A 13791-nucleotide genomic window follows, 5' to 3' on the forward strand; every position below is an offset into this window, starting at 1 on the left:
GAGAAAGGACAGGAAAGACCGCAGAGACGAGGACAGTGGGAGAAGAGCGGAAGGCAGGAAAGAGCGTGGCCCCCGGGAGCTGGCCCGTTGCTCCCTGAGCCCTGGTCTGCACAGACCCCCGAGCCAGCCTGTCACCCCGGAGGCTGCCCCACGGCAATCCCACTCCACAAGCGGGCACAGCCAGAGAACACATAAAGCCGTGGACGCACAGGGACAGAAGATAACCCAAGGCACCTGGGCGGTGCAGTCGCTTGAGCGTCTGCCTGGATTTTGGCTCAGGTCATGACCTTGGGGTCACGGGATCGAGGTCCATGTTGGGCCCCATGCTGGAACCTGTTTGAGATTCTCCCTCTGCCCCTCCTGCTCATGCTCACGTGCTCTCTCAAAAAAATGTATCTTAAAAAAAAAAAAACACCTAGAAGCCGTTAACACACAGGCCACGAGGTCTGCTTGGCTCCAGCGTGCCGGCACCTGCATGGGTCTGATTAAGAGCAGATGCGGCTCCGCTTCTCGCATGAAGCTCGTGGCCCTGATGCCGGACGCCTGGCGTTGAGACGTTCACGGTGACCAGAAAGGCCAGGGTGCCACAGGGAAAGCACGCGCAGGCCTCCCAGGCACGGGGCACGAAGGACGTGCCCGTTCTCAACCTCTGTCGTGTTAGGTGCCAGGTAACCAGAATGACCTTGCAGGGACATTACTCCCCAGCTACGGCTCAAAAGACCAACAGTTCAGACCGGCAGGGCAGCCCACCTTTCCTTCCAAGACCACGTGAAACGGCTGGGGGATCCCTCACCTTACGGCAAAACTTCGAATGTAAAAGAAACAGGCCCTTCTGAGGCTTTCAGCCACCGATTCAGAGGGCAAGGGAGGCTTCCGCTGATCTCACAATGACCCCCCGCAAAGTAACCTAACTGGCAAGGTCCACCCCACGTTTCCTAATGGCGCCCACCCCCCAGAACCCAAAGCCTTAGGTGACAGGTCCGGAGCTCCCCGTCCCCGAGCAGCGGGGACTTCCACTCCGACACGCCATCAGTGAGACCGCAGCCCAGTGAGAGGGGCCAGCGGCAGGTGTCCCATGTGCTCCCAGCACAGCCCCCACACCTGGGAAGGCACGCGGAACAGCCCGGCCTCACCTGAGGAGCAAGGGGTGGAGCCGGGCGAGAAGGTCTTGCTGCTGCGGAGGGTGGACTGGCTGCGCGGGCAGCGGGGGCTCCGGGAGCTGACAGTCACCACCTTCCCCGGGGGTGTCGCCGACTGCTCCTCCTGGGCTGGCCTCACTGAAGCCGTGGAGCCGGCGTTCCCTTCTGGAGCCTGGGACGGAAATGGGCCACGACAGAAGCAGAACATAGTGAATGATGTTCGGGGAGGCTCAGGGCTGGAGGCATGAGGAGCTCCAACCGGCTCAGGGGTCACAACCCCCACGTGGGGTTCGTGTCCTAACCCTGTCACTTGGCAGCGTGCCGCCTTCCCACCACCACCCACAGGCAGGTCCTCCAGGGAGAAAGCACACTGCCTCCAGGCCGCACGGATGGTCAATCCCATCCCGGCTGAGAGCCAGCGGGGACACAGCCACCCTAAGTGGTCACGCTGCCGGAGGGGCTGCCACACGGTGGGGACACAAACTTGTCTTTCTAAAAGGCTTTAAAAAACCGCGATGGCCTTTGCGGACTGTGAGTCAGAGGAAGTACGCACTGATTTTCTAGAATTCAACACGGTCCCAGCTGAAGTGGTCTCTGCTGACTCAGATGCCAACCACGGGGCTTCTGCAGGCCCGGGCTCAGGCCGCACTCAGTGCCGTGGCCGCGCTCGGTGCCGTGGTCCCCACCGCAGAGACACCCTCTTCCTCCCCACCCTGGTGACCCCTCATCGATCTCCCCCAGCACCTACTCTCCAGGAACACAGGGGCCAACCTCTCCGTGAGTTAGGGTCCCGTTCCTCTGCTTGTGGCACGACCTTGCCAGCTGCAGCTTGCTCAGGGCTCCATCCTGACCCACCTTGCCTTTTCCATGGGACCCTCCCACCCCGCACCCTGCTCTGCCCCCTCCCGCTTAGTTTGTTCAGAATCCCCATGCACTCTCCCCGGCACACCCAGCACCCTCTTGCCAAGGTCCCGCCGGCCAGTGGCCTGGGAGTGGGTGGCACCGGCCAGGCAGCTCCAGGGGCCAGTGGGACCAGCCAGCCTCCCACGCAAGGGCTGCGAGCTCAGCTGGGACCTCCACCCTGGGGCTCTCACAGCTGAGCTCTGTCACAGTCAGCTGGGGAGGGGCCCCTACATCTCTGGGCCCACAGAACGCACATCTCTCGTGAGTCCCAGGTGATGCAGAGGCCACCGTGGGGGCCCCACCCCGGGGCATGGCTCTGAGCACCCTGCTCTGAATTCTCTGTCGTGTTCCCAAGCTGCCCGCCATTCTCTCCCCGTCAAGGCCAAGGCCACTGCCTGCGTCCTGCCCCAGGCTCCACAGGAGCTGGCCTCGCTGGGTCCTCTCCCCCAACGTACTAGACATGCTTCTGTCCCTCCAGTCTTCTTTCCTCCTGGAGCCTCACTCTAGAATGTTCTCTGAATTCATCTGTCCACTCGCCTGCACGTTGCCCACACCCGTCCACGGGGCACTAGCCCGACCCACACTAAACCTAAAGGCCACGGCTCACCCTCGGGTCTCTGCAATCCCCGCCCAGGTCCCACCAGCCCGTGAGCACCCTCTGTCCCGCAGCACAGACTCACATGCATCCCCCACATGCATCCCCACACGCTCCACCGAGCACCTTCTCTGTGGCAAACGCCACATACGGACGCAGGAAGGACGTACGCTGAGGACCGTCTGTCCGGGAGGAGTGTAAATGGCTGTGCAGACATGACTGCTCTCGTGGGCCCACAGGGTCCCCACAGCCCATTCTGTCCCCCAAAACCCTCCTGGCCACCATGTTCCGCTCCCCTGGCAGCTGCTCCTGGAGGAGATGGAACCCCGCGTTCCCAAGCACTAAGCACGCGCAGTGGCTCAGGAACCCGTTCAGACTCCATTCTCTCGCGCCCCGGAAAGCCCACAGACTTTCTCTCGGTGACATCCTCTGCTCCGTTGCTGCTGACCTGATGCCCCAGGAAGGGGTCACAGACACTGAGGACCCCTGGAGCCCTTCACCTGGCCCCTGGGCACAGGCCTGGCACCCCGTCCGTCCCCTCCCCACCCCCTTCCCTCCTGGGAAACTGTGCCACCGTCCTCCCAGGACGGCCCCACTCAAGCACGAATGACCCTGCCATTCCCTCTGCTGAAATCTGCAAGGTTCCTGCCTGGCTACTGGCCACAGCGACCGCATCGCCTCTGCATGGGCTGTCCCCAGGCCAGGAGGGAGGGCTGAGTATAATTACTGAAGCCTGACAAGGAATGGCTCCTCGGTCACTGTTGTCTTTGGAGCCTCGTGTGTGCCATGAGGAGGCCCTTGCCTGCAGCAAACCAGAGCCCTCTTCCCAAAACCCGGCTCAAGGGAAGGAATGGAGGCCTGCCCGGTCAGCTGGGTCCCCGCCTCCTTCTCCCCCAAGACCCAGCTGCTTGGGTGAGAGCCAGTAGGCGGAGGCAGGCCCGCCCTGGAGTGGGAGCAGGACTGTGTGTCAACCCGCACTCACCAGCCTGGGGTTGACCTCCGTAGAGATAAGCTTCAGGAGGCAGCCGAGGAGACGCTGCTTGTGGAAGGTGGAGGGCGGGGAGCCGGTGCGGGAGCCCTGGGCCTGTGCACCGGGGGCCTGGCCCTCGGGGCCCAGCACAGCCAGCCAGTCGTACTCAAGCTGCAGCTTGTTCGGCTTGCCCATCATGAGGTAGACTTCGGCCAGCGTAAGGCTTTCAGAGGTCTGCAGGTTCCAGCCCTCCTCACGGAGCTGCTGGGCCAGCCGGCTGGCGGGGACGTCCTTCGGAGGCTTGGCAGCAGGCTGTCCCTGAGGTGGGGGGTCCGAGGGGCTGGCCTTCTCCTGGGGCTCCTCTGCAGGTGCATCTACTGAGTCTTTAGTGCAAACATCTGGCTGGAGCCCGGGGCCGGGCTGAGGCTCTGGAGCCGGCGGGGCATGGACAGGGGACGGTGGCCCAGCCCGGGCGAGGCCAGCTACCTCTGCCCCGCTGGGGACGCGAGTCTCTGGGGAGGCGCACCCGGAGGGCCGCACGTCCGCACAGCGGCACTGCTCGGGGATGATGAGGTCCTGACAAGACTTCATGTAGCGCGGGAAGGGGTCAAGGAGTGAGAGTTCCTCCTCTAGCTCCGGGAGCTGGCCACAGGCACATGTCCCATCCCCGGGCTCTCGGGCAGGGCCATCCCTGCCCTCTGCAGGAGCAGCCGTGGGGGTCTTCTCAAGCCGTGTCCCCGCATCCTGAAGCCCAGGGGGCAGCCTGTCAGGAGTGTCTAGGCTGCTGAGGCTCGGGGGGGGCCCCTCCCCAGGGGCACTTTCAGGGGAGCTCTCTCCAGAGCTCTGGGAGGCGTCGGTGGAAGGAGGAGGACGCCCCGGGCCCTTGCCCTCAGCGCCGCCCCTTGGACACTTCACCTGGCCCCTGGCCGTGCCCTGCCCACTCTGAATGCCCAGGATCTGGGCGGGAGGCAACGTGTGGGCATCCTTGGAGCTCTGCTTGCACCGGCCGCCCTCCTGCCAGTGCACGGTGCAGAAGGCTTTGGAGTGCACGACACGGGCCACACCCGGCAGCGGCGTCAGCGTGCAACTCTCCCCTGGGAACAGGTGCAGCGCCACCTTCTCCTGCGATGGCTCTGTAAGCGAGTGCTGCAGCTGCCGGTCCTCGAGCGTCTTCCGCTGGGCACATAGTCAAGGAGCGGCCACAGGAGCAGACCTGCCATGTGCTGCCGGCCGCGGAGCACGCATGCCAGGGACGTCCTCCTCTACCGGCGGTGCACCCAGCAGCCACCCTCCCACCGGGGACCACAGGCTGGCTGGTGGCCAGGACACAAGAAGTCTGGGGCTGTGTCCTCGCTAGTGCTACTCAACCTGCTGGCAGGGACGCTCCGCGACCCCTGCCTTGCCACAGAGACCGATGACTGCCACCTGCAGTGTAGACAGCAGGGAGGGGCTCAGGCTGAGCCCCCGAAGACGAGGGACTGTGCTTTAGTTCCCGCTCTGTCCCCTCGCCCCTGGCCCTCTGCACCCTCAGGAGGAGACAAGAAGCCGCGCCCTCACATGTCAGGCATGGCAGGTACGGGCGAGGCCACGTTACTAAGAAAAGGATACAATCCGCACTTCGTGGAGTGCCCACTTCTGTTTCAAGAACTCGATGAGGCTGGAGACCTTCCGGTGGAGCTCCACAATCATCCTGCAGAGAAACCACGGGCAGCACAGGGTGGCCGTTACATGGGGAGGGAACCTCCTGAGGACCACGAAGCTGCAGCGGGTACACGAGATGGGGCCACGGGCTGCAGACATTGCGCAGGGGAGGGGCCGGAGGCACGGTGCCTGGCAGGGCCACTGACTCCTTTTCTTAGAAGTCAGCCCTTTAGGGGCACCTGGGTGGCTCAGTCAGTAAAGCATCTGCCTTTAGCTCAGGTCACGATCTCAGGGTCCTGGGATCGAGCCCGTCAACAGGCTCTCTGCTCAGCACGGAGCCTGCTTCCCCCTCTGCCAGTTCCCCCTGCTTGTGCACGCATGTGCTCTGACAAATTCATAAATCTTTAAAAAAAATTAGCCCTTTAAGTGGAGAGAAATAGAGATTCACATGAAGCTGGGAGAAAAAACCAGAGCTCCTGTGTGCCCTGACAGGTCGTAGGAGCGCGCACCCGGGATGCAGCTGTACTGCAGCCCACCATGCTGTTCCGTTGGCATCCTCTGGGGCCAAGAAGCTGGGCCGGCCTGAGCCCCAGGAGAGCTTGCATCCACGTGGAAGCAAGAGGTCCTGACAGATGAGGTGTTCTGCTCGGGGAGAGCAGCCACACAGCAGACCGCAGGCCGCACTGTCCCCTTCATGGGAACCGAACCAGCATGTGTGATGGGCGGCCGAGGCTGGGGGTGGGGGAAGTGAAGAGCTGGTGGGCATGAGGTTTTGAGATAACAAAATGTTCTGGAGCCAGATTGAGGGGAAAATCCTACAGTGCCCTATGAAGGTACACAGTGCCATGAGTCAGACACCCTAAATGACTAACAGTTCATCGTAACTTAAGAGACTTTTACCTCAAAGAAGAAGTCTAATGTCTAAGTGAAAACCGGTCCAGACTCCTAGTGGTGCCGTGTGTCTACATCCCACACAAATGCCCAGGGAGGTGCTACAACAGCGGGGAAGAGGTCCTGAGGTGAGGGACTGTCTCCATCACCCTACTAACCACAACATCTGTCTCCTGTGGCCCGAGAGCCCCTGCCACGTGTGAAACAGAAGCTCAACCCCTCCAGGACCCCCAGGTCTGAGGGCCACCACAACAGGGCCTCACTGCCCCCTACCTGCGTCCTGGGGGCCCCACCTCCCCCATGAGGTGCTGAAGGCCACAGTACCTGAGCCTTGGGTTCTGGGCCAGGCTCTGCACGCGGGCCCAGGCGTGGTTGTTCCTCGGCTGCAGCTCGACGGGGACCTTCAGTGGCAGGCGCACGGGCTTCTGGTCCTCTTCGTCGCTCAAGCCTGTGACAAGATGGGGCCGTGAGGGGCCTGGCACACGTGAACCTTGATGTAGAAGGCCGTGCGCTCGGCCACACAACTAAGAGAATCAACGGACGAACAGCTCTGCGATGCCAGTGAGGTCGGCACAGAAGGCCCCAGGAACCCGGGCTCTGAAGCAGGGACGCCAGCAGGGCTGTGGGAACAGCTGCAAGCCTAAGCCATGGGCCAGGCCACGAGAGGCCACAAGAGACCTGCCTGTGACACTGGCAGACATTTTGTTTGAACAGGCTGTGGCTTCTGAGCTAAACTCAGTCTCCTAGGGCACACACTGCTGTGACACGGAGTTTCGAGTGCAGGTGCTACCAGCGGGCAGGAGCAGCAGAAGCAGGTTTGGAGCCGCCAGGGAGACACTGCCAGCTCGGCCGTGCACCGGCACCAGAGCAGCCCCGCAGCCATAGGCACTTACCGTCCGGGTCGCAGAGCTTCTTCAGCGCGCGGCACATGGGTGCCTTGATCCGCAGGTTCCTCCCTTTGTAGCGCACGGTGGTGGCCCTGGGAAGGGTTTGAGGGGAACTGTGAGGTCTCCAAGTGAATGACTGCTCCCCACCGAGCACACACAGAGGGCCTGTGAGAGCCCGGACAGACACGGGGTCTGGAAGCTCCCGGAGTCACAGGCAGCTGCACACGGTGAGACCACACTATGACGCTGGAGGTCCCACTGTCCTCCCGCCCGGGGCTTCCTGCTGCGAGGAGGACCCCTGTCCGTCACCAGAAGCGGGCCCGCCCTCCGGCCTGCAGGTGGTGTGGCACCAGCTGCCATCCATTCCCTGGATGCCCACTGTGCAGGAGCCCGTCAAATGTCAAATGCACGCCCTTCTCTCCTCCACCTCCTTGGGGTCCCTGGAGAGCAGAAGCTCCGAGCCCTGCTCAAGGCGGCCACTACTCCCCATTACAGCACTCTGCGGTCTCTCCATCAGCCACACCGGCGGAACCCACGGGAGCAGGAACCACTCGCATCCCACAGACACAAGGTGCCACCGGCTCGTGCTCCCCGAAATGGACCCCAGGCGGGCCCCTGACCTGCCACAGCTGAGGATGACCCTGTGTGAACCCCACCGTGGCCGCAGCTTGTGTGTTAGAATGACACAAACTAAAGGATTTCCTGTAACTGATGAACAGAACATCCGAAAGAGAGCTCCTTCCGGAAATCACACTCGGGAGGCTTGGGAATACTCGAGAAAGCTTGGCTGTCCTGAAAAATGACAGGGAATTGACGACAACTCTGGAACACTGGGGACCCGGTGGGACATGGCAGCCCTTCCTCCACTTGGAACAGGAAGTCACCAAAGGCACAGCGCTTCTGGGACCAGGTCACCACAGGACCCTGAGACGTCACAGGCAGCTCTGGCCAGCCAACCAGTGGCTACAGACACAGGTTCACACTCTCTAGCAGGGTCTGGTATGCTGTAAGTTGCTTTTATAACTGTTTTAACCAGTTTTTGGAATGCTGTGACCTCTCCAGGAGAGAGCTGCTGTGTCATGGCCACTCCGTTTCTAAGAAAACCCAGTGAGGGACTTAGAGGACGTATGTGCTACAATTCCAAGCGTGTAAAAAAAGAATCACGTATTATATCTATGCATTTACACACATGAACTCCCCGGGAAGAAAAATCAGAGATACACACGGACCTTGTGTCTGTGGTTACTTCTGGAATAGAAGGCGGACAGGGTGGCTGGGGTTAGGGTTTGCACCACTGGGTGTGCATGCGGCTGTAACTGTGTGTGACGCACAGAACTATAGAAGCATGACTCTGAAACAGTCCTGCCTACAGCTGGAGGTCCTGGTACTCTCAGCGGTGCACAAAAAGCATTGGCTGCCCACCCCCCCGCCCCCGGACAAGTCCCGGGCACGCTCACATATGCGCTGCAGCCGGCTCTGACACAACTCCCACCTCTGAGGAAACAAAGCTGCACCGCCCTCCTCCTGGGGAGAGAAAGAGCTCTGAAACCCCCACAGCAGATTTCACGGAAACTCCCAGAGGGAGTCTAGAAGGCCGGGATGGCGGTGGGATGCGGGCAGGATCAGGCTGCAGCAGCCAGTCTCACAGGACCCCACCGCTAACGCCCCCCATGTAGCCGCCATGCCGCGCACCCAGCTGCCTCCTGGCCGAGTCCCTTCTGTGCCGGCGATCAGCATAGCACCATGAGCGGCGTGGAGCTAGGGTCGCCTGTCGAAGAGACCAGGACACCAGGAAGTCTGCTCCCCTCACTGGGCCAGGCAGCGTGGCTAAGAGGACGGAGTCTGTGTGGAAGGCACACCTTGCTCCGCTGAAGAGTGAAACCCTGAGGTGTGGTCCCCCTGACCCGGGGAAACAGAGGCAGCTAAGTGCTGCCGTGGGCGTGTGGAAGGTGGACTCGGTCGCGGCCGGTCCCACCAGCAGCTGTGGGGCCTGGGGGCAGAGGCCCATCACTTCTTGTCCCATCTGCGCCAGAGCAACAACACAGGGTGGGCGTGGCCGTGCCACGGGGCACCTGTGTTTGCGATAATTACATTTTCCGTTAAACTGCTCTTTTCTGACTTCCTTTTTTTAGTTGTTTTTTTTTTTTTAAGTGAAATTGAACAGCCTCCTTCTGTATGACCAGAAAATATCTCAGATCACGCTCTCTTTTCTCTTCTCTTACACGAAGGTCCTATGAATGTCTTGAGGCTAGCAGCTGCCGAGGCAAAGCCCCGCTCATGCTCGCGGACAGGCCTCATGGGCCTGGCCACAGTCCTGGATGCGGTCCGTGCCCCATAGCCTCAAGTCCGTCCTGGAGCTAAGCCGCGGCAGGGCGACCACCAGGCCGGGCGGCCCGGCTTTAAGACACACCATCTGCAGAAGGCTTGCACTTCGACTCTGACGGAAGGTCACACAGAGGACCCCAGGCAACCCACCCCCCCACACCCCCACGTTGTTGCTCTGATGAAACAGGCAACAGGCTAGCTCTTCTACAGGCATGGAGTCTGGCTTTCCCTTCTGCAAAGTCACGTGACGAGCCCAGTAAGCACGTGCTGACTCTATGCCGCTAGCCTGGGACTGCTGCCACGGGGGGCGACCTGAGGGCTCTCCTTGGTCCATCTGCTCCCGTGTCCTACAGCTCTCCAACGAGAGGACACTCACAGACCACTGAGGAAGTGTGTAGCGGCAGCACGGGAATTTAGCTGCGTCGGCACTCCATGGCCTCAAGTAAAGGAGCCATTCCCGACGGGCACCCCACTGACGGCCCCCATGTCTCCTTCGCCTTTATGGGGGCCACTGGCTTTGTTCTCGGAAACAGGCGTCTGCTGGTGGAAGGCGACACACCCGGCCGTGGAACGGGAGGGAAGCCTGCAGACAGACCCATGCAATGCGGCCCGTGGGCCTCACACAAGGGTGCGGGAGCACCAGGGAAGGAAGGATGGCGCTTTCCACAGATGCCTACGGACCACAAACATGAACCACGGCACGAACTGTGTGACATAGACCACGGATAGAAACATCAAACCCTGGAACTTTTACAAGGAGGCAGAGAGCAGCACCATGACTCTGAGTGAGACAAAGAGTTCCCGGAGGTGACACTGAAGTCACAGCCCATAAAGGAAGATGGCAGACGGGGCCTCAGCAGGACTGAGCACCTCCTCCCACCCTCCGCCCGTGATAGGCCCCAGGAAGGCAGGACAAGCCAGAGACCAGGAGAAAACACTGCCGACACCCACCCGACCAAACACTTGTGTCTGCAGCACTTTGAGAACTTTCTCATCTCGGTGACAAGGAAACAGGTGCGAGATCTGAGCAGGCTGGTTACTGGAGAGAGACAGAAGGGCGACACGGACATGCACAAGAAAGATGCTCAGGGTGGCCAGTCCCCAGTGACATGCAGACCGACCCTGCCAGGAGACACCACTTCCCACTCGTGAGGCCCAGTGTGGAGAGCGTGAGCAGCGACGGGCCTGCCTGGAAGACCACAGGCAGCTCCCTAGGAAAGCAGCACCCACACCCCTACCCGTCTGCCTGGGTGCCACGGAACAAACACATGGAGACCAAGGTTTAGAGCAGTAGCTTCTGCAGAACAGCCCATGCCCCTCGCTGGGGGACAGAGAAACACACGGGACAGCCGCCACGGGGACGCTACGCTGCAGGGAGAGGCACCAACTCCAGACCCACAGGGACAGAGCTCACAGGCACACCGACCGCTACGTGGAAACTGCCAACCTCAGACGGCCATGCGTGGTGTGACCCCGCGTGGACAGCATCCCGGGAGAGGAGGACCCTAGGGGGCTGCCATGGCTGGGCGGGCGTGGGGACCGCAGAGGGGCAGCAGAGGGAGGCTGGGGGTGATGGACCTGGCCGTGTCTGCGCCGTGCACCTCCTCACACTCGGAACAGGACGTGAAAGACTGTGTGAAAAGGCTGTCTTCTAGGTGATGCCCTCTCGGTGACGTTCAGGAAGAGGCACCCTTGCCGACAGGGCTGGGGGAGGGAGCGAGTCAGGACAGCACGGGGGTCTTGTAGGGCAGGGAGCCTATGGTGGACACAAGACACTGCTCTGTCACTCTCGATCTAACCTGCCACACACACACGTAAGAAGGCACCTGCTCACGACCCGCTTCAGACAGCGGCCGGTACCCCAGACCACAGACAAGGCCACAGCCCAGCAGGGGAGAAAGGGAATGGAAAGCACAACAGGACAAGTGACAGCACGTGCACACACAGGACCGCCCTCTCTGACCACCCAGTGCCACTGCACGTGAGCACGGCCTGCGGGCGGCTCCTCCACCAGTAAATTCAGATCAAGGGGAGACAGGGCCTGTTTTACTGCTATTTCAACCTTTCTGATGCTTGAACTTTCTCACGATCAGCTTTCTGAAAGACTGAAAGAGTGACCGCCTTGCTTCTCGGGCACGTCAGTCAGAGCAGACGCGGAGCCAGCAGCACACGGCACCACCGTGCTTCCCCACCTGTGATCTGTGAGGGGCTCCCTGGAGCCCCGACTGACCTGGCCCCGGTGCCCGGCACTCAGCTGTTCTGGAGCTATGGGCTGGTCCGGAGTCCGACAGGTAAGCTCCCACGGTGCCCAAGGGAGTGATGAGATGGCCAGTCACACGTGAGAGACACACAACACGCAGACGGTGTGGAGGCTCAGGGCTGGGGCGGCATCCGAGCTCGCAGCCAGGGGAGGAGGGAGAGCCCGTCTCTGGGTAAGGGAGGGAGTATCCCGGGGTCAGGGCAGCGGCAGCGGAGGGGGGGCAACAGCAGTCAGAAACCTTAGCCCCAGCGAGGCGTGCAGCCTGCCACCCACGGGGCCTGCGGGAAGGAGCTGGGAAGCAGGACCCTAGGGCACCCAGCCTCTGTCCGGGACACTCCTTGAGCCCAGGGCCTCACGCGCTCTGTGCTGGGGCTGGCTCCCACCTTCCCCGCCTCGAGGTCCCAGGGCCAGCACTAGGGGTGTCGCTGTCACCCCACAACCCTCCGAGGGCTCCTACAGAGTTTGGCCACCAGGCAGCGACAGCAGCCACTCAGCACGAGGTCCCAAGGCTTATGCCACAGACGGTGAACTTCTGCAGCCAGAAATACAGACAAATGCATTTTCACGAATAAGGCTCCACAGGGCAAAAGAGGTCACACCAGAGTAGAGCTAACAAGAACACCCTTTCCCAGCGCGGACCTTCCCTCCTCTAACGAGACAGAAGCTCGCTCCGAGATGCTCAAACACAAGGCTGGTGTGAAAAACGGAGGTGCCCTGCAGGCCCGCCACCCCCAGAGGGCCCTGGTGTGAGGAGAGAGCTACTCATGGAGCTGTCCCGCTGCGGCCACGCACTCACCCCGTCTCACTTCCAAAGAGGAGAACGCACCCCGCAGCCCCCCAGGCCCTGCGCTTCCCTCTGCGCCGCCCTCTGCCAGCACTAGTGTGCTGCGGTACGCACCCTTACGAGGGTGGCTCGCCGCTGGCCTAACGGCTTCCCCCACCGTGGGACTGTGGGGTCAGAGGCCACGCACACTTACAGGGTGGGTCACACACGCACATTGCGCACCCGCTGTCTGCAAACACTTCCACGGACAGTGCCCTGAGACTCTCCACCCACAACTGTGACAAACAACACCACTTCTGTCCGCTCTCCTCTCTGGCTGGAGCCATGCGGGGAGGCCCGCGTGGTAACACCCCTCCCCCTCCTTGACCCGGGGGTCTGGGGAGTGGGCACATCAGCCTGCTCTCCCGACGGCTGTCCCGTGCCAGGGCAGCCAGGGGAGACGCAACGTGCCTCAGGCTGCAACCCCATTTCCGTGCCTTCGTGGCGGGAGAACACGGGCCTCCCCATGCTCTCAGCCACTGTCTTGACTTCGCTGCTAGGGGGCTCGGGTCACATCCGACCGGCCGCCTCCCGCCTCCCTACGCAGCCCCCTCCAGGAGTCCCTGCGCGCAGCCCACAGCGAGGCATGGAGGATTATGATGCCCCCCCTGCAGGCCGGGTATCTCCACCGGCTGTGGGTAATGCGGCCCGGAAACATTCTCTCTGGTCCCCCCAGAGCAGCCCGGTTACTGATCCACCTGCCCCGGCGGGCACGCTGTTTACCGGCCACAGGCCGTCCCTACAGCGCGGCACTGAATATCCAAGGCAAACGTGAGGTGCACACGTACCTCCTGGATCCTACCTGGCTCAGAACCATCCCAACAGTCACATCACATTCAGGCTTTAGTATGATGGCCCCTCGCCCAGACCGTGGAGACTTGGCTACTCGTCCCTCTGGCCCCCAACTCAGGGCCTCTCCAATCTCCAGGAGGCCTTAAAACCAACCACCAAGTCGCTTTCACGCTTCTCAACATGCCTTCCCCAAAGTCGATGGACCGTGAGGCAGACCCCTCTCTGTCCAGAAACCCGGAAGGCCACCTCCTCTCTGCGCTGCTCCTGCAACGAGACTAACTCAAAGCCAAGCAAATGCACAGTTTTCCATTAAACCAGTGCCCAACGCCCTTGAGCACAAAGAACCAGGAATCTCGGCTCGGGCCCTGAGTCTGGGGCAAGTGCAATAGAAGGGGAAGGAGACGCCCCCCCAAATCACATTCAGGGAGCGCGCTCCTACTCGCGGGACAGCTCTCCTGCTGGCGGGGGAGACGCAAACACCAGCAACCACTTCTGCCAAGGATCCTCTGTCTTCCCGCAACGCTGCCCCAGACGCACGCATGGCACACCGAGCGCGCACAAACTC

General features: G+C 61.6%; 1 protein-coding gene across 3 annotated transcripts in view; it reads right to left on the reverse strand.

The window, feature by feature from the left end:
• CRAMP1 (cramped chromatin regulator homolog 1) overlaps nt 1–13791 on the reverse strand; it is a 54907-nt gene that overhangs the window by 13453 nt on the left and 27663 nt on the right. For all 3 annotated transcript variants that reach the window (XM_032328685.1, XM_032328683.1, XM_032328684.1), the window contains 5 exons: nt 7033–7118; nt 6464–6587; nt 5216–5297; nt 3620–4783; nt 1134–1311 (listed from right to left, as the gene is read on the reverse strand). In XM_032328685.1, the coding sequence (XP_032184576.1) occupies nt 1134–1311; nt 3620–4783; nt 5216–5297; nt 6464–6587; nt 7033–7118 (1634 nt within the window). The remainder of the gene's footprint in view (nt 1–1133; nt 1312–3619; nt 4784–5215; nt 5298–6463; nt 6588–7032; nt 7119–13791) is intronic.

This window comes from Mustela erminea, chromosome 20 (genome assembly GCF_009829155.1).
Source record: "Mustela erminea isolate mMusErm1 chromosome 20, mMusErm1.Pri, whole genome shotgun sequence".
Lineage (NCBI taxonomy): Eukaryota > Metazoa > Chordata > Mammalia > Carnivora > Mustelidae > Mustela > Mustela erminea.